Source organism: Corvus brachyrhynchos, unplaced genomic scaffold (assembly GCF_000691975.1).
Source record: "Corvus brachyrhynchos isolate BGI_N302 unplaced genomic scaffold, ASM69197v1 scaffold8, whole genome shotgun sequence".
Taxonomy (NCBI): Eukaryota; Metazoa; Chordata; class Aves; order Passeriformes; family Corvidae; genus Corvus; species Corvus brachyrhynchos.
Window position 1 is genome coordinate 706597 of NW_008240031.1, and position 20209 is coordinate 726805.

Here is a 20209-nt window from a genome sequence, read left to right on the forward strand (position 1 = left end):
GGGGGGAGTCTGTGTAAACCTGGCTTCTGTGAGCTGTGCTCTCCCCCCACCCCAAACTCAGCCCGGGATGATTGAACAATGGGTTTCCCTTTATCTAGTCAACAGTTTGACTTTCAGTTCGAAGTCCCACTCTTCACGGAGGCTTCTTCAGTTGTAGTTTCTTTATAATGAGCAAAACTTTGTATCAATGTTTGAGGCATGAACTATTTTCAGTCTCTGACGACTACAACTGAGGATTTTGTTTCTAGATTCCAAGCTACTTCAGTCATTCATTTTCCTATGAAAGACATATGAAATAAGATGATGACATTGGTGAGGCAAAATCCTATTTGGCCTTCTACAAGTTTGTTACATAACTGAAGTTAAATGAGGAAAGCTTTTCTACAAAAATTCTTTAGAAATGAAATAGTATCTTAGGAGACAGGCATATTATTCAAATATCAGACAAGCAACTAGCATCTAGGAGTAGCAGAAGTCCTAGCCATACTTCCTTTCGAACTTTAATAAAGCATTTAAAGTTTTGCCAGTGGGTCATGCAAACCTTCTGACACCACTCTCATCAGAAAATTCTGCTTCCATGGCCTTTGGTGTCTGCGTTTTTTCCTTCTTTTTATCATTAGTGACTGAGTTATTAAATGCTAGTGAAAGAAGACAGCTGCATTTCCATTATTCTCACTTACTGGGTAGAGAAAAATGTTTTTACAGAGATAAAACACTGCTTGTTAGTGGTCTGAGTTGCTTCACAACAAGCAAGGCTTGTCATAATTATTCTTTTAGAAAAGGAAATGGATGGGATAAGCAAAGTCAAAGTAATGGTTAGTGTTGTACAAAAGGAGCAAGTCTACCAGGACATTCAAAAGGAGTGTGAACTACTTTGAAAATGCAAAATTGAGCATGTAGCATAGACAAACCTGGCACACTAGTCCAAACAGTGGGAGTATGGGAGCAGGATGAGGAATCCAGTTGGGACAGCAGGGAATACACCTACACAATGACCAGGGTGGTCTGCATCTGGTTCTCCTCAGCAGAGCTTTGTGTATTGGGCTTTGCTTCTAGGGCAGAAGATAACACTGAGCATTGGAGACCTCACCCATGCACATGTCCACTTATATGTGGGATTGGGGGAACTGAAGAAAGTTAAAGCATTTGAAACTTCACCCTTGATGCCAAACACCTTCCTTCTGCTTTGACAATACGGCTTAGTATACAATGTCCAGTTCCTTGAAAACAGGGAGACAAAGACCAAATTGCAGTTTCCTCCTGCAGTTTCCAAGCCTTTTTTTTAGCATTCTTGGGCCAACTCCTGTCCCTGCAGAGGGGAAGTCCCACCAAGTGGCTGAGAGCATTGTCTAAACACTACTTGAATTCTGGCAGTTTTGGGGCCTATGAGCAGGTGGCCTACTGAGTAGATGAGGGAAAAACTGTGGATGTATTCTACCTAGACTTCAGTAAAGCTTTGATACTCTCTCCCACAGCATTCTTCTGGAGAAGCTGACAGTCCATGGCTTGGATGGGTGCTCTTTTACTCTTTTTTTACTTGTTTCTGAGTAAAAGCTGGCTGGATGGCCAGGCCCAGAGAGTGATGGTAAATGGAGTTACATGCAGGTGATGGCTGGTCACCAGTACTGAGGCCAGTCCTGTTTAATGCCTTCATTGATGACCTGGACAAGAGGATTGAGTGCACCCTCGGTCGGTTTGCAGGTGACACCAAGCTGGGTGGGAGTGCTGATCTGCTGGAGGGCAGGAAGGCTCTGCAGAGGGATCTGGACAGGCTGGATCATGGGCTGAGGCCGATGGTGTGAGGTTCAACAAGGGCCAGTGCCAGGTCCTGCTCTTGGGTCACAACAACCCCAGGCAGTGCCACAGGCTGGGGCAGAGTGGCTGCAAAGCTGCCCACAGGAAAAGGACCTGGGGGTGCTGGTGACAGCGACTGAACGTGAGCCAGGGTGTGCCCAGGTGGCCAAGAAGGCCAGTGGCATCCTGGCCTGGATCAGCAACACTCCGCTCTGGTCCCCGCAAGATAGAAAAGACATTGAAGTCCTGGAACGAGTCCAGAGAAGGGCAGTGGAGCTGGTGAAGGGTCTGGAGCACAAGTCCTGTGAAGAGTGGCTGAGGGAGCTGGTGCTGTTTATTCTGGAGAAAAGGAGGCTCAGGGGAGAGACCTTGTTTCTCTGCAACTGCCTGAAGGGAGGGTGTAACCAGGTGGGGGTTGGTATCTTCTCCCAGGCAACAAGAGATAGGATGAGAGGACATTGCTTCAAGCTGCACTAGAGGACGTTCAGGTTGGACATCAGGAGGAATTTCTTCACTGAAAGAGTGGCTAAGTATTGAAATGGACTGCCCGGGGAAGTGTGAAGTCACCATCCCTGGAGATGTTCAGGAAATGACTGGATGTGGCACTTAGTACTATGGTTATTTGGCATGGTGGTGATTGGTCCAAGGTTGGATTTTATGTGTAATATGACCCTGAATGATTCTATGATACTTATATACTTGCTTTTCAAAAAAATTGAGGACTTACATCTTTTTCGGCAAAAAGTAATTTAAGCAGAGTTAGTGATTAAAGGACCAGGCTACTTTTACCTGAGTCCTTGCAAATGAAGTGAAGTGTGTCTAAATTCGGGCACTCTTATTTTAAGGGGTAAGCAGTTACAAACACCAGAACAGAGTATACCAGCAACACTTCTAAGTGGAGATGAACTTTCAGGCTTCCTGAAATAGCAGTAGGTATAAGTTTAAAGCTGTATAGGAACTCACTGTTTTGGCTATCTAAGTGCATCCCTTCTCCACTGCTTTGGAGAAGTACATTTACTTACATAAATACTGCTCTTCCTTTCTTTCTGTACATTGTTTTCCTCTTCTTAGTTTCTCTGAGTGGCAGTCAGCTTCCCATATGTGAGAAATTTGATACCAAACACAAAGTAAGTCTGAAAGACTCAAAGAGAAATCTCAAATCTCTCCTCTTTGAAGGCAGGAGACTAAGAGATGACCTCTTGTTCTGGCCCACTCTGACCTCTCTGATGTTCTTTTAGTTGAGACTGTAACATGGAAGCACTACAGAAAATCTTTCCTGAAGTATAAATGGGGGAAAAAAGTATGAAAACTGCATGGAACAGAAAATGGTAAATCAGAAATAAATTACCTATTAAATGAAGTTTTAGAGGAAGGGTTGGAGGAATACAGAATAGAGAACTTTGCCATCATCTCCACAACACAAGGTTAAAGACACCAGATCTAGTTCTCTAAAAATTTTGATACCATTTACTCATTTCTACCCACAGTAAATAAATCAAAATTATAAGCCTTCTAGCAACAAAATAAAAATTCCTATTCATCTGGTACTTTTTGCACTTGAAGTTACTCTGAGATTTTTGAAGTAAACTTAGCTTTGGCATCTAATTTAACTTAGTTGCATTAGAAATCAGTGCTTTTGAAACTATTTTTACATGGTGATTTCCTGGTGTGGCCTTCTTCCAAGGGAGACTCATGGGAGACTCACTGAGCCCTGATTTTTAAGTCCATAGAGGGAAAACGACTGTGCAAAGATCCACATTATCCTTACACTATGAAGAGCTATATTATTAGTGTGAATCAGCATTGAAGAGAAATAATAATAATGATATATTAAGTTTTAGTCTATATTGGTTAATGAAAATTGTCTGTGGCAGTTCCAACTTTGGGCACAAGAGGTAGATGTTTTCACATGAAACTTCCTTCAAATACTTAACATTAGTAATCAGCTTTTATACTTCGGGATAAGGGGTAGTCAGCTGCAGTTAATTTCCTCTTCTATGTTTTATGTAGTAATATGTTTACAAAAAGTGAGATTAATTGTAAAGATGTAATGTGGAGAATGGGAGTAGCCATGCATTTATTTATAATGGGTTATTTATTTTGCCATGGGGGTCTTGAGGCTTCACAGACAATGCAATATCTTGTCAATATTTTGTTCTCTCAACAAAGTTTTTTATATGTACTTACATGCACTTTTGAGATCAGAGTTGTCTCAGTTTGAGACAAGTTTAGAGGGAAACGTTCTGGAAGGAACGTCTCCTCAACAGAAGGCAGGTTTCAGCACTCCCTCCCCCACCAATACAGAAAGAATTTCTTGGAGGAAAGTGAGAAAAACTATTTATTTAACAAGCAAAGTGCTGACAGGGCACAGGAAAAATTAATAACTATTAAAATATTAAACCTCCTCGATGTAGAGAAAGCTGGTGGATTTAGAGTTCCCTCTGTAGCTGGCTCAGCCCCTCCTGAGATCCACGGCTGGGATGCGGCATCTCCGCAGCCTCCCTGCCGGTCCACGGGGTCCGATGGTCTGGTTCTTGGATCACAGCTAGGCTGAACAGCTCCTGAACAGTTCCAGAAGAGGAAGAATTAGTTACCGGAGGATTTCGGTATGCCGGTATGGGAAAATTTCTTGCCTCAGCTAACAGGCTAGCTAAAAGCAGGAAGCTAAAAGCTCCCTCAGCTCTGCAGCGGTGAGAACGCGGGGGAGTGTGTGAGTCCTTGAACACAAACGGCACTGAAGAATTCGCTCGGCTTCCCCGCCCTTTTCTTGGACCCAGCTTAAAGCTGCGGGACCCATTTCTGGTCAATAAGCAGACGATAGGGGAATACAGTGTTATCATAAAATCACTCCAAGACAAGAGTACACACAGTGAAACTGATTTTGTGGGGGATTGAGAGTATATGTCGCTGGCATTCACCTGTCCTGCACTGAATCTGGCAACGTTCTGTGTGGGTTGGGACTGTTTTGTTAGTTATTTCTTGCTCTCTTCAACCTAAGCAGATTAAAAAAACAAGATTAAAAAATCAACCTGATTAAAAGCCAAGTGTATCTGTACCCTTAAACATGGTTACATTTTTAACATATTAGGTTTACATTGTGTGGTTTGGGGTTTTTTAATAAGAAGTCATAGGGAAGAATTACTTGAGTCCATGAATATATTTGAATTTTTGACATTGTGAAAACTTTTCCATTCCTAAATACCATGGAGAAAAAGCAACACACTACCTTTATTTAATTTCCATAGGGACCACAAATACATTCCCTGGTTAACTGTTGCATAGAGGAAGGATTATCAGTGATGTGATTATGAAAGATTTTTGTATTAATACAAATATGAGCATTGCTTTGAATATTGACCTAAATCAACCATTATGTTCAAAATATTATCTGTATTTTAATCTTCTCACAACTACCTAAATAAAATACTGATTTCTAAAAAGGCATCAAAGTAGGCTTTAAACATACTTTAAACATACTTTAAACATAGACTGCTTCTATGAGCGCAGATCAGACACCACAGAAGAGTTTTGCAGTGGTTCTTTTTTTTTGGCTTCACATCCTGACTGACCCACTTGTCACATTTTTAGTAACAAGGTTTGGAGTTCAGCTGGCATCCTGGTTCTGTACTACATAAAGCAAGGGCAGCCTAATAGAAGGCAGAGTCATATGCTATAATGCAGTAGTACATAGAACAGTACTTAAACTACAGCTACGTAAACTAGCTTTTGAATACGAGTGTGGCTATGATATGTGATTATTGTTTGTGAAGCAAATAGTCTTATAGTTATGTGATAAGTATCAAATATAATGTGTTGCAGCAGGAAACTGAAGCACAATGCAATTACAAAACCAAGTAAGTTTGTACTTTTGAGCTGAACTGGATTTCCTCTTTCAGTACCAAAAATGCAACAGACAACAAGGTAAATGGAACTTGTAGAGCCAGTGGGAAAAAATGAGATATGAATTGGGATCACTATTTCAAACTCAAAATTTCCTACCTTAAAATTAGGTGTGTAAAATTCAATACTATGCAGTTTACAGCTTTTGATGTTTTAACATAACAATGTACAAAAAAAAGCTAAACATAGCAGAACTTAGTTGAGGGCCTGAAAAACCTCCTGGTTTGTGCTTATCAGATCCAACTGGGAAAACTTCTTATATAGAACTGGAGAGGTTTACTCTTAACTGCAGCTTTCATTTCAGAGAAGGTGACGGAAACAAGAAAATTACCAATAGAATAATTTAGGCCATTCTGCACAGGGAGAAGAGAACTGTTGTCAAAATGTGGTTTGTTAAGATATTTGTGGCAGCCCAACTGCTAATAGTGACAGTTACTCGGTTCAGAGGTTAAGTTTCTAAGAAAGTCTTATTGTTTACTGGATGTCTCTCTTTGATATTAAAATAGTAACTAAATTGAGGTTAAAGCTAATGAACCTGCAGTTTAAAAAACCCCACCTCTTCTTTCACTTAATAGCACAAATTTAGATCATCCCAGAAACATGATTACAGAGGGGTGGATTAAGTTAGCTAAACTATTTTAGCTGCTTTATCTGGGACACCAGATAAATCACCCAGAATTGTGGCTATTAATTTTAATACACAGCCTCCAAACATGTGACTGTAATGAACATTGCTCTCTTTGCTGTTAGAAGACATGAAATTCAAGGAGCTGTTGTGTTTTGCAAGAACTTAAATGGTCCTGTGTGTCACATATTTAAATTTATCTGTCTCTTCCATCCGACCATTTGACTTGCACTAATCTAAAATTTTCAGTTGTGTTTCTTGGAGGATGAAGCTCATTGTTTCTCTTCCAGGACTGCCTTTCTGCAATGCACTACTTCTAAATTATTCTTAAACTTGACCTTGGTCTACTTGCAAGAAGATGGAATTTCAATCTTATGATTCCAAGCTTTTATAATTAATTATGCACAATTCAATGAGTGGCAGGATCCCATTTAGGCTGTTGCCTAAAAGGAGAAATAGAAGATATTTTTCTCTATTTACTTAATTGTTAATAATTCCGTTGTGCAGATTGCCTAGTAAAGAATTTCTTTGTTTCTTGTTTTCATGTATCTTAAAATTACCAGAGATACTGTGGTAATTTGCTTCATGTGAATGCATATAACTAATCTCTTAATCAACAAAAGCTAGCTTTGGAAAAATGTATCTCTAATGAGGAGAATATCACTACTTCTATGACCTTAACTTAGTATCTCCCTATTGCAAATCTTGAAAAACTGTAGTCACTATATATTTCAGGAAAAAAATGCATGACTTTATTAATTTATTAGACTATATGAACATGATTTTCATATTTGTATTTGAATCGCAAGGAACTAACAAACAGATATTCTTTGCTCAGCCTGGCTAAACTTTTAGAAATGTACTACCTAATTTGAAATCCAGAGAGATGCTCAGTGCACACAGAAGTGTGTGTCAAATGGTGATGCCAGTGTTTTGGAAACAATTCTGCAGCAAAAAAACCAGCTATAAAACCCCAAAATATTAAAAAAAAAAAAGAGAAAAGAAAAGCTATTCCTGACAGAGCTATAATTTCAGTTTCGTTGATTATGAAACAGACCTTAGCACCAGCAAAAGGACATGAAAATTGAAGAGAGATATTACTTTTAAAATTAAGGCATATTTGCAGATTCCCTTTGCTATAACTGACCATCTGTCTGAAGACTTGTTGGAATATGCCATCACGGTACACTTCAGAACCCTTGGAAACAAGAAGAAGAACAGCAGGCAAATATACTGGAAAGCATTCTAGACCCAGGATAAAGGGAAAACAGAAAACAGAGAAGTGAAATAATTTGTTACACAGCTAGTATGAAAGCAGTAATTTCTGTGTAGTCCTAAGCTGCATTTCAAGAATGTAATTAAAAGAAATGGTAGTAACTACAGGACTAAAATATTCAGATCTGCTATCAATATAAAAAATGTGATTTTTCAAAAAATTAATTAATTTAAGCATTAGCAATAGCTTAGCACTGCCAGCAGTTTGAGGGAGCATCTCTCTTACAAGGAAAGGCTGAGGGAGCTGGGCCTGTTCAGCCTTGAGGAGATACAACTGAGAAGGGATCTCATCAATGTCTATCAGTTTCGGAAGGGAGGGTGCCAAGAGGATGGACCAGGCTCTTTTCTGTGGTGCCAAGCAATGGGAGAAGAGGCAATGGGCAGAAACTGATGCCCCGGAAGTTCCACCTGAACATGAGGAAGACCCTCTGTACTGTGCAGGTGACTAGGCACTGGAACAGATTCCCCAGAGAGGGTGTGGAGTCTCCTTCTCCAGAGATATTCAAAAGCTGTCAGCACACATTCCTGAGTACCATTGGTCTAGGGGACTCTACCTGAGCAGAGAGGTTGGGCTAGATGACCACCGGTGGCCCCATCCAACCTTAACTGGTCTGTGTGTTTCAGTGAACAAGGAAGGATATGAAAGAGACTAAAGAAAACTTTTCAACAACTCCAAAAAAAAGATAAAACCTTAGAGAAACTTAGAATTTTATCAGTTCAGTTTGACTGGGTAGCCAAAAGAAAGATGAAAGATGACTTTATTAAGATGTACTTGTATCTCATCAGGGCAAAATAAAAGGTAACGAAGAATGAAGTTACCCAAGGTAAGCACAGCAGTAATGAATTGAAATTAAAGCCATAAAATACAGAATAAGCCATTTCTTCATCAAAACTGAAGTGGTTAGTCACTGGAAAAAAAAAATTTCGAAGTGTATTCAGATGAAGAATAAATGGTTATTTTCTTCTCCTCTTGTTTGGTTTAAACTCCATGTGTTTGGCTTAAAACTGGATTAACCATATAAAGCTTTGTGGTCCATGGTACACAAGAGATCTAAATCACTGAACTCATGATTTTACCGGACCTTTTATAACTGTGATTCTGTGAATTTCAGGTTTTATAGAGCATTTACCGTAAGTAACATGGAAGAATTTGAAGAAAGCATCATTCATATACTTTTTGTCCCATTCTCCCTGTTCTCCATCCCAAAATGAACAATGCAAAATAAAATTAACCTGAATCTATCAAATCTGGAGCAGAATATGAAGATTGTAGATGTGTATGCAATGTGAGTAAAGCAATTGTAGACGCAAGACACCATTATAATAACCTAGCATTTTATTACTGTATCAGTCAAGTACATGTCTTTGTCCTTCATAACCCTAAAAATCAACCATTCTCAGATTTTTGAGTAGTTACCACTATCCTCTCTCTCTTCCCCAATACCATTAGTAGGTAAAGGACTCAAAGTCCTGAAAAGGAGTTACTGCATGGCCTACCATTGTAGGTGGCTAATATGTAATAATGAAGATACCAAAAGATGATTTAGTGAGCTGATGAATGTGATGGACAGCTACTTAATTACAGAGGAGAAAGTTAATTCACTGCTGGAGTGTCATTATTTAACTAATACTTGTCTATTCAACAGGCATCTACTTAACAGAGATGTTATTAAAGCCAAATTACAGCAAAGCTGTGAGACATCTCCATCTAAATAAGACAGGCAAGTCAAAATGAGTGATGAGGTACTAATTTTACAAATTTTCAGTTAAGCCATTTATTATAATTACTATATGTGGTATCTTTCATTGCTTCATTTTTCACTTCATGTGTGGAGCCATCTGATTTGTATTTTTGTTATTCTAAGTACGTAACTAATATAGAGGGGTTGTTTTTACTTACAAAGTTATTTGTAAGAATAACTCTATAACTTCAGCTATATAGTTGAAGAAGTAATATGAAAACAGGAAGAGATATGAAGCAACAGAAATTAGGATTTAATAGGAATAAAATTAACCTCAACTGTTAGATGAAGATAGGCCCATGAGAATATCTACCTTAAATATTAAGTATCTCATGGGTGCAACAGAGAACAGCTTTAAAATACAATGAAATGGCTACCTCCAACATCCAAAAACTAGAATACATGTTAAAACTCCTCTTTTGCCATTATTTGAAACTGATTTGGTTTTAGGGCAAGCTTTTGTTTGGGAGCAGAGAAAGCTAAATATTAATATAAATAATAATATAGAGAGATCACAATAATGCCAATCTTGATAAGGAAAGTTGTATCAAAAACTAACACTTAATTCACTGAAAACCTTGAATGAAAACATGGAGAATAGAAATCTGTGGGAAAGACAATTGCTTTACAGCAATCAAACATTTAAACATTTAACGCAGAATTCCTATGTCTTTCTTCCAGCTCCCTTGAAGAAGCTAGATGTTTGTCTCAAAAGACTGTGGGATTCTCTAAGAGACTAACAGAATTACTTTTTCACACTAATAGCCTTTACATTTATTTTAATACTTAGGTCCCAAATATTCCAAAACCCAGCCAATCTTACTGCTCTCCTGCCTCACGTCGGCCAAAAGCAAATCTTGCTTGCTTCCCAGCCTGCTTGTTGCATGCACACCAGCAAATTAAGGGGGCAGCTGTAACAAGGCCCATTGCAAAGCAGATACTGGCTAGACTCCAAATCCCACCTGCACTGCCTCCATCAGACAAGGGCAAGCTCCTGGCAGCCTCCCAGAATCAGCCTGGTAATCCCCCTCCCTTGCCCCCTCTCCATCCTCCCCAGCCCCTGCTACCAAAACCTTGCCAAGCAATGCCATATACCGGGCTAGATAAAGGAGTGACTTTGATGCTTCTTTGGTGCAAACACAAGCTGTGAGAAGTGAGAGGTTAGTGTTCACATCTGCTCTGCATCAGCTAAGGAGGTTGGTTGAGGCCCAGAGCAAGAGGTTGGTCCTTTATAAAGAGAAACTAGAACTGAACTGCTGATATCTTTGTACTGAATGTGGATATTAATTTTATAGGTTGAGAGAGGTTAGAAAAGTCCTCCAAGATGGTCAAGTCCATCTGTCCACCGAAATTAAACAAAGCCATGTGTCTTGGCAACAAAAAGGACCAAAAACCCCAGCTTGTATCCCAAGTATAATGAGACAAAACCGCTCATTTAGATCCAGTTCATTGAATAAAACAAAGCCTCCCTTTCCACTCCCACTGGAGAATTTGAGGAATCAAAGGATGAAACCCCACCACTATTTCATTGACAGTAATGGGGTACACCTTTGTAACTCCCACCAGCTGAGCAAGGGGCTGGGCCTGCGGGAGGGTGAATGTGTCCAGGTTCTTCTTTCAGAGCAAATGTTGTGTTTGCAACGCCAAACAAATGTAACAAACGTTGCTTGAGTGATTTCATACCAACAAAAAGACAAAATGGAACAAACTTTACTTTAATGATAAAAGACGGAACATCGCAAACAACACCAAGCCTCTGACATTTACTAATAAATCTAATAATACTAATAAGTCTTCAATAATACTAATGAATCTTAACTAATAAATTGAGAAATGCCTAACTAGTAAACTAAATAGAAGAATAAACAACCCTAAAAACTTAAAAACCAATCTCTGTCCTCTTGGCAGCTAACTCTTGGTAGCCCTGGACAACTCCAGGGCTAATTTGGTCTTTTCTTCTTGGGGAGAGGCTCTGCTTCCTTCCGTGGGCGATGTCTTCTCCTATGTGTGTTCCTTGCCTTAATGGTTTCAAATACCCTGGAAGATGGAAAACAGACCATCCATCGTTAAGTCAATGCACACCATTAAAACAAGCTCTGAGATTTCCATTTCTATACAAATTTCTGTCTTTTCAGGCTGTGACTTATTTTTAAATTGATCAGCACCATGAATCTGGTCTTTCTTGTTTCAGTTCCTTCAAATTTCTTCCTCCTTTCAGTTCATCCTATTTTTAATTCGATCCGCACCATCAAACCAAGCTTTGGTGTTCCTATTCCTACTTGTATGAATTGTGTCTTGTTGGGGCATGGCAAGGTTTCATTCTGAATGCTGGGGCTTAAATAAGCTGTTTGGGATTAAAGTGGGTTGTAACTTTGAGCATGGCTGCAAGGGGTGATCCTCCAACTGCCCTCGGCTTCCCCCTGGCGCCTTTAGAGAGGTCAGCCTGTTTTAGTCGAAAGCCCCAGGCTTTTAGCAGAAAGAGGAAGAACTTCCGCACCGTTTGCACTGCCCGCACGGAAAGGGGCCTCCTGCCGAATGGGGTGGCTGGGGTGGTTGGCAGCAGGGACACTCAGCACTGCGGGCCCTCTTGCGGCTTCTCTTCCCTGTCTCCCCATTCTCCTTTCTGGGAGGGCTTTTGCTCCTCTTTGGTTCGCCCACAGTCTGGAAATCAAAGAATCCTTATGAATTTTTCCTTCCTCTCAAGAAGCTGGAAATCAGAGTGTCCAGCACAAAAATGTATCACCCCAAGCAAATTCCTCCAAACCCTGAAGAGCTGAGAAAATGGCCGGATTTGGCTACAGGGTGCGGCAAGGTGCAAACACAGCATTTGGATGAAAAATACCTCCTTTCTACTGCCCAAAGTGGTAGGATAAATATGTGGGTATCTATAGATCTACGTTTCTTATTTATACCTCTCTGCCTAACATCTATTTATTCATATTTTTCCTCCACAAATGTCTAGGGAATGGATTTTAAATTCAGTCAAATTAGTGAAGACACACTGTTACTCACTTTCTACTACCCAGAATAATCTCTCTCTGTGAACCAAATTCCTGTTTGCTGGTAAGGAAAATTTTAGCAGTGCCACAGCACTGGCAGCTCCTTTTTGGGGAGTACACTGGGATGCTACAAAAGATCCCTGAAAATCTGCAGCATCTCCATTAACGCAGTCAGGATTATTGATGTTAGCAAGCAGTAGGGAATTAAGGATTTGATTGGAATCAGCAAGGGTGCCAGCACTTGAGAACCAAGTCTGTACAGAGTCAAAGCCCATTTTGGTGACAGTGCTGCTTTGTTGGGTCAAAGTTATCCTCTAGAATTCAGTATTTCAGAGCAGCAGCACAATGAAGTGCTGGGCAGCATCTGCTGCGCCTTTCCCAGTGCATGGGACGATGTGCTCCTGGCAGAGCTGAAAATCTGCAGCATCTCCATTAACGCAGTCAGGATTATTGATGTTAGCAAGCAGTAGGGAATTAAGGATTTGATTGGAATCAGCAAGGGTGCCAGCACTTGAGAACCAAGTCTGTACAGAGTCAAAGCCCATTTTGGTGACAGTGCTGCTTTGTTGGGTCAAAGTTATCCTCTAGAATTCAGTATTTCAGAGCAGCAGCACAATGAAGTGCTGGGCAGCATCTGCTGCGCCTTTCCCAGTGCATGGGACGATGTGCTCCTGGCAGAGCAGCGTCTCACACAGCTCCCCAGCAGGTTTTGTCCCCTTTTCCCAGTTTCTTGACCCTCCTGGCATGTCTTGATTTTCTTCCCACTCACCTGAGCAAGAGTGCTGGCAAGTTTATGTTCTTTCTTCCAGGAGTAGTAGTATTCCACACATTGTGCCACGGTCTTACTCTGAATCTGTTGTGAAGACAAAAAGAAGGAATCTGAAATGGCCATCCTGTAGGGTGCATTGGAGAAAAACTAGAGTATGGAGTAAACAAGGAAGCAAAAAACATGGAGTAAATTGAGTAGTGAGTAAAATGAAATAAATAGGGAGTAAAAGAGGAGGTCTGCAATGTAGTATGCTATGTATTATGCCATGTAGTAACTCATTTAATGCACAGATCAACAACAAATCCATCTAGCACAGTTTTTCTTTCCCGCATTCACTCCAATCATCTCAGCACAATGTGTTGTGGAAGTGCCAGCACACCTATGAGACAGATCTGACAGAGAATAAACATTTGTCTTCCAAAACAGCTTGGAAAAAAGGGCTGGAGAGGCAGAATCATCACTGTCACACAGGCCTTTGGTGTCCTGTTTCATTATTACTTTTATATTTTTGGTATTTGAGAAGAGAGAGACTGAATTCCAGTACTTGGTGCCAGAAATCATCATCATTTCCTTCTGATTATCTTCCAGGGTAAAGAATGTCCTATGGCTTTACCTGCTTCTGGATGAGATGAAAATCCTTGCCATAGGTGTGAAAAGCCTTTTGGAAGGACTCCTTCTCCTCAGGCGTCCATCTATCAATGTCTGGCAATAAAGAGCAGCAAGTAAATTGATCCGTCTATCCACTTGAAATAGATTCCACTGGCCACCAAAACAAAATCAGCACCACTCTTTATTCACCTGTCTACATCTCTGCTCCTTCAGAAAGCAATGAAGACAAGAGCAGGCATTCCCCAGGGAAAAAAGCATGGAAAACAAGTAAAACTGAAGGAATAGATGCTGCTGCTTTCCCTGCCCCCAGAGAAGATGAGACCTTGCTCTTGTGTTATTTGTTTAACCATAAATGCTTGACATGGCAATTAAGGGGATGGCAGCATCTGTCAGTGAAGGAACAAGCTCTACTTTGGTTACCTGTGTAATGATAATCAGACAAGGGATGGCCTTGAGGTGTCGGGGGCCCCCCTGAGAGCAACATCTCCAGAGCCTCCTGCAAGATCCAATGGAAAAAGGCTTTAGCTTCCCCACCATGTAAAAAGGAGCCAAAAACCATAAATGCTGCCTCTTCAAGGATTCAGTCCACTGGGTCTCATATGGGTCAAACCTTGTGATTTGCTTCCCGACCCTTTGATGCTGCTCCCCAAGAGTGGGATTTTGCTCACCAACTCAATGATTTTGCTCATCCTGCACCCAGAATTCCCAGAATTGTCTTCTGGGAATTTCCCCTCAATCCACCCCAAAATGTCTTAGACAACACAGATCTCCAGGAGATTTACAAGGGAGCAGGCTGTGGGACCCTCTGCCAGTGCCTCCAAGAGAGACTTTCTCCCTGCTTGAGCCATTTGGGCTCCTCCCTGACCCAGCTGGAAGCAGGCAGTGGGTCCTCCGCTTCTTGTTAACTCCCTTCTTCAAAGGGCAGCCAGGAAAGGCTGTCCCAATGCCCATGCCTTATTAATTCCCTGTCTGCTCTTCTCTGCACCCAAATAGCCGCTTCTTACCGGAACACTGCCTTGTGCCTGGTGCAGGCAGTGCAGGGCAAGCTCCAGGTTAGCTGCTGCCCTGGGAATGCCACGGGAGATGGCCATGTCCAGCAGTTCTCTTACTACAAGCACAACAAAAACCCACCAAAAGTCAGGCTTGAGCCAAGAAAGGGGGAAGGTTGCGATACAAGGGAGAAGGAAAGCACAAGAGCTAAAGACAACAGGTTGGAGAGCATGAAAAGGATAGCAAAAAAAAGGGGCAGGAGAACCAAAGGCCCATGTAGTGCTGGCTCTCCCTTCAAAGCAGCTTTGGTAATGAGAAGTGGGGGCCAATCTCCCCTCTTCCAGTGACAAATGCCCCGACCAATCCAGAGAGCAGGAAAGTTGTTCTTTTTCCTGCTCTGCTGCAAAACCAGAGCATTCTTCTTCCCTCTAACACTCCCACACGGGAAGATGGGCAAGACAAGGACAGAAGCAGAGTATGCAGGAAGTTGCCTTTTTGCCAAACAATGAGTGTTTTCCAAACCCGAGCATCTCAGGGATGGAAGGAAAGCTTGACAGCTACCTCTGTCAGGTTTTTCCATGTCAGAGTCATCATCCTCCCAGGGCTTCCAGACCAGGGATGCAGGTTCTTCATCATCACTTGGCGGTCTGGTCTGCAGCTCAGGGAGCTCAGCCTGAAAGTCACTGCCAACATTGATGCGTCTGAAGGAAGAAGGAAGTGGAGGTGAGAAAGGCAAGTGGTCAACAGGCACATCCCATGGACCCACAGGCTTGAATCAATCCCACCCCAATTCTGAAGTAGTAGTTCCCCTCCTTGCTATTCCTCAAATTTGCCGTCCTTTAATCCCTATGCCAAAACTCACGGCCGAACGCGGGCTCTTGCTTTCCTTTTCATTGTCCCTCTCCTTTCCACCTGAAAGAGATCAAAACAATGGTCCAGATAAAAATCATTCCGCCAAGATGGGTCAGTAGCCTTCCTTCTCATCCTCATCATTGCAAACCACGAACTCTTCTGTCCCAACTCCCCTCAGTTTGGTGTAATTGCTGCGTTTTGCACTTGGAACTTCTAGGGCAAGACCCTCTAGTAGTCTGCAGCTTCCTCAAGAGGGGAAGCAGAAGGGTACACACTTCTCCCTTCAGTCTTGGGGCCAGTGAGAAGGTCCAAGGGAATGGCATGGAAGTTGTGCCAGGGAATGTTTAGGTTGGATATTAGAGAAAGGTTCTTCACCCAGAGGATGGTTGGGAACTGGAACAGCCTCCCCACAGCAGGGGTCAAAGCACCAAGGCTGAGAGAGCTCAAAAGTTGCTCAGACATTGCTCTTGGGCACAGGGGGATTCTTGAGGCTGTCCTGTGCAGGGCCAGGAGCCAGACTCGATGATCTTTGTGGGTCCCTTCCAACCCAGAAAATTCTGTGATACTGTGATTCTGTTCTTGTGAAATCCCATTCAAGATGGGATTTCACAGCTGCCTCTGACCATGAGGCAGAACCAGCCCTACAGGCACTGAAAAACACAGACAAGTCTATACCAATATATCTATGGAAAAGAGATCCAATGCAGGTGGAAGAAAAAAATCTATAAAGATATTAAAATATAATGTATCTGTAAGTTATGAAAGTATGTAAGTATATAAGGATCACTGAAACCAGACCATTTTTGTAGGTGAAAGCCAGTATTGGAGGACAAGCCTGGCAAACTGCTTACATCCCCTGAACAACAGGGATCACAGAGGAGAAGTCCCATCATTCTGATTTTTAAAGCTTTGGAGGAGGTGTGAGCAGAGCCAGGGCCTAACAGGATTTGTCAACACTGAACCCCTGAACTCCTCAGTAACGACTGGATTGTTTTGTGGTCATCACGACATAGTTTTAGGACTTAAATGGGTATCAAGAACTTTTAATCAGGTCCTCAGTGGATGAGGATCTGAAATTGCATGGTGACAGCTCTCTATATTCTCTATGGAAAGGTCTGTATTTCCACTGGAGGCATCATTATTCCTACAGAAGGTGTACTCTGCTTTCATCTGCAACCTCTTCCGGGGAAAGTAACCACAGACCATGTCTATTGTGGTTGGTGGGACAGCCAACTGGAGCCTCCTGAGTTCTGTTAGCAGTTTGAGGGCAAATGGGGATTTTCTTACCTTTGACAGTTCCAAGGGGCTCTGGGGATCCCTGGTGGTAGATGAGGAGATGAGAATGTCAACCCAGAGGCCAGATCTGGTGCTGAGACCAGGAGGTGGCTGGTCAGGGACAGCCCAGGAGCAGATCCTGCAGCTGCTGCTCCACCGGTGGTCCACCAGTGTTCCACCAACGGCTGCAGGAGCAGGAGACAACGACGGTTGCTACTGGCACAGCCCAACATTCCATGCAGAACCCCAGGGGATGCAGGGGACATAAACAGTGATTGTGGTCACCTTTGCCTCCTTTACTTCTTCTGGTGCAAGTTTGCTTTGAGGACCTTCCCATTGGGGCACTTCTCATCAGTCCTCTGGACGAGGCAAAGCAGTGCAGGGACGGCTCTGTGTCTTCTCTGTGCTTCTCTGTAAGGTGCCTCCAGCTGAACATGCACAGGATCCTGGCTCTGTCAAAGGGTCCATACCACGTCGCCTTAACTGGAGAACCAGAAGGACCCCTGCTGCTGGCTCTCCTCCAGCTCTGAGAGGAGCAAGAGATTGCAACCAAGTTGGTTCAGTGGAGAGCCAACTCTGAAGCTTTCTCTCAAAGTGGCAGCATTCTTCCTGCTCCCTTTCTAAATTGTCTGGTGCCTAGTAATGTCACTTGATGTTTTCCCTCCTTCGGGGCACTGAGCTGGTCTCTCACTGCAACACACATTCCTTGAAACTTGGAGAAACAGGACATTTTTCAGGGGAATTGATTGGGACACACACATGTGGACACCCCACCAGCAAACATTTAATGCAGAATTCCTATGTCTTTCTTCCAGCTCCCTTGAAGAAGCTAGATGTTTGTCTCAAAAGACTGTGGGATTCCTCTAAGAATTACTAACAGAATTACTTTTTCACACTAATAGCCTTTACATTTATTTTAATACTTAGGTCCCAAATATTCCAAAACCCAGCCAGTCTTACTGCTCTCCTGCCTCACGTCGGCCAAAAGCAAATCTTGCTTGCTTTCCAGCCTGCTTGTTGCATGCACACCAGCAAAATAAGGGGGCAGCTGTAACAAGGCCCATTGCAAAGCAGATACATTGTAGGCTCTGCAAGTCCCACCCTTGACTTGAAGAAATCCACGGCTGGAACTACAACATGCAGTGCAAAGCCCAGAGCTCCAGAAAGAGTGAAGTGGCTTTTTCCTCTTCTATACTCCTCCAGACAAGGGAAACTTAGGTGTGAAACTCTGAGATTTTCTGCCTGGTAAGAAACTTGGGAAAATTAGTTTCATTTATTGACAATCAAACCAGAGCAGGATAAAGAGAAATAAACCAAATCTGAGTTTCTCCTCTCTTGCTGTAGTTGCACCTTTCCCCCTAGCCCCCCCTTCTTAAATATGTTATGTCAGAAATGCTCCCAGCCTTGCCGATGGGCTCTGCCTTGGCCAACAGCAGGTTCATCTCAAAGTTGGCTGGCACTGGCTCCATCAAATGTAGGAAAGCTTCTGGCAGCTTCTCACTGAAGCCACCCCTGTAGTTCCCCACATGAAGTGCAGCCAGAGGATCATCAGCTCTTTTCTTTGCCCTAGGGAAGCCATGAGATGTGTTCCTGAGAGCAAGAACCACCACAGAACACTGCAGACTTTTTTTGTCAGAAAACGCTGAAAGAACAAAAATAATAAATTTTGACATTGTCCTGTAATTTGCTGAATTGAGTAAAACCAAAGTATTTTCTTCAGTGTTATAGTTGTTGGTGGACTTCCCATGTCACTTTTCCTTACACAGTTTATGAGTTACGTATTGTTGTTATTATTCCAATAAATAATTGTAAGTTATATATTTTGTTATTTCAATTCATTATTTGTATGGAGCCTGGCACCCTCATTGAGCCCATTAGTGCACTAATTACAATCACGTCACTGTTGTGTTATTTAAGCATAATTTGGGGCATCTCAGTATAATTTGAGGGATTTAATGGAGTCATAATGTTAAGCTGTGGGGTAAGCAAAATTTGAAGACTGCTGATATATTAAAATACCTGAAGAACTTAGCTGCCACCCACCTCGTTGCTGGCATGCAAGGGTGCAGCTGACACCAGCAGGGAGACAGAGATCACCAGGGGAGCCATGGTTCCATCCTCAACAGGCACTGAGGGTTTGGGGGGTGTTTTTCATATCCCGCTGTTTCCAGTGACAGTTCCTGAGTGTTAATATTTCTGGTGTCATGCCCCACAACACAAAAAAGGGGATGAAGAGGTCACTGGGCATCAGCCATCCAAGGACTTCAAAGTCCTTTGCAAACAATCCCGAAGTCCTTAGGAATTATTTCTTTGTTACACATAATAAAAATGATAATATAAGCAACTACACCAAATTTCTCTGAGCACAACGTAATTCAGACAGACCAGAGCAGGAATCCTTAGTGTTCCAATTCCTTGTCTTTGTTTTTACAAAACTGAGCTTGCTATTAGCTAGAACTATTTTTCACTCCTATATCACAGCTAAGAGCTAATAACAAAATCCAGAAACAGTAACATTATATGGAAGAAAAAGACATGGATATTTGTTATACTTACCACATTTTTAATTAGAAAGCCATTTTTGGATAGTTGAGTGGGGACAAAGAATAAGGTGGAGGGATTTACCTACTGGAAGCAGAAATTAGATTTCCTTATATTCTTATGACTTTATGTTCGTCATATAATGTACATAATAAATTTGGGAAGGATTATAGAATATAGATTTCTTTCCGCAATGAGCAAATGAATTAAACCACTCTAAGTCACATATAGCATTGTTGTTTAAAACAGTAAAAGATGGCAGGTGACTTCAAAAATGTACAGATAATAAGCTTAGATGCTTTGGCACTAATATTCCAAGGAAGGAGGACGTATTTCAATGGTATATCGAATGGCAGTTGCTTACTCTTTTATAAATATGAAAATATTATTACCAGTGAAAAAGCCTGGTGAATTCCTCAACTTTAAATGTGTAGTGGGACTTCAATATCTCTTATTCTTGAATCTCTGTTAATCCACAGAATCCTGAGTAACTCTGTAAAAATAATTAAACAATTCCTAAATGTTAATTTGTAAGTTAGTACACAAAATAGAACAACTGAAATAATGCTGTGGTAGGACAAACCAGGACAGCGCTGTCACAAAACTCCTGGAGGAAACACTTCTTCAGAAGCACTGATGAAATGGAATTTACTGACGTCAATCCTGTAATGTAGCTCAGTCCAAAATATTCAGTTTATTTGCTCACCAATTCTTGCAAGCGTAAAACAACCTCTGGAATTTAAAAGCACAAGTGGCAGTCTATGGCACATTGGGCAATATAGAATTAACCAATATAAATACAGTGCATAGATACAGACACACATTTACATGTACAGAG

At 41.7% G+C, this 20209-nt stretch overlaps 1 protein-coding gene and 1 long non-coding RNA gene across 4 annotated transcripts; one reads left to right on the forward strand and one right to left on the reverse strand.

Annotated features, from left to right (window-relative positions):
* Positions 1-10112: 10112 nt before the first annotated feature.
* On the reverse strand, positions 10113-16923 carry LOC108449020 (zinc finger protein 541-like). Of its 3 annotated transcripts, XM_017743727.1 has the most exons (9): positions 16843-16923; positions 15566-15615; positions 15265-15404; positions 14718-14821; positions 14134-14209; positions 13718-13806; positions 13105-13188; positions 11834-11997; positions 10113-11373 (listed from the first exon to the last, which is right to left on the reverse strand). In XM_017743727.1, the coding sequence occupies exons 2-9, from the start codon at positions 15595-15597 to the stop codon at positions 11277-11279; spliced, it is 786 nt and encodes a 261-aa protein (XP_017599216.1). In that variant the 5' UTR covers positions 15598-15615; positions 16843-16923; the 3' UTR covers positions 10113-11276. The 3 variants fall into 3 exon arrangements, with proteins under 3 accessions (XP_017599216.1, XP_017599215.1, XP_017599217.1); XM_017743726.1 differs by lacking the exon at positions 16843-16923 and having other exon boundaries at positions 15566-16373; XM_017743728.1 differs by lacking the exons at positions 11834-11997; positions 16843-16923 and having other exon boundaries at positions 11282-11373; positions 15566-16373.
* On the forward strand, positions 15342-18646 carry LOC108449021. Its single transcript, XR_001865118.1, has 2 exons — positions 15342-15426; positions 16365-18646. It is a non-coding gene; the product is annotated as an uncharacterized LOC108449021 (long non-coding RNA).
* Positions 18647-20209: the final 1563 nt, after the last annotated feature.

What these genes read in the sequence shown, in the direction of transcription:
- LOC108449020 (XM_017743726.1), bottom strand. Translation starts at nt 15,696, where the DNA reads ATGATGAGGATGAGAAGGAAGGCTACTGACCCATCTTGGCGGAATGAT. An exon ending in CATGGAAAAACCTGACAGAG is followed by an intron (nt 14,822 to 15,264) that starts GTAGCTGTCAAG and finishes TTGTGCTTGTAG; the next exon opens with TAAGAGAACTGCTGGACATG. An exon ending in AGGCACAAGGCAGTGTTCCG is followed by an intron (nt 14,210 to 14,717) that starts GTAAGAAGCGGC and finishes TGGATCTTGCAG; the next exon opens with GAGGCTCTGGAGATGTTGCT.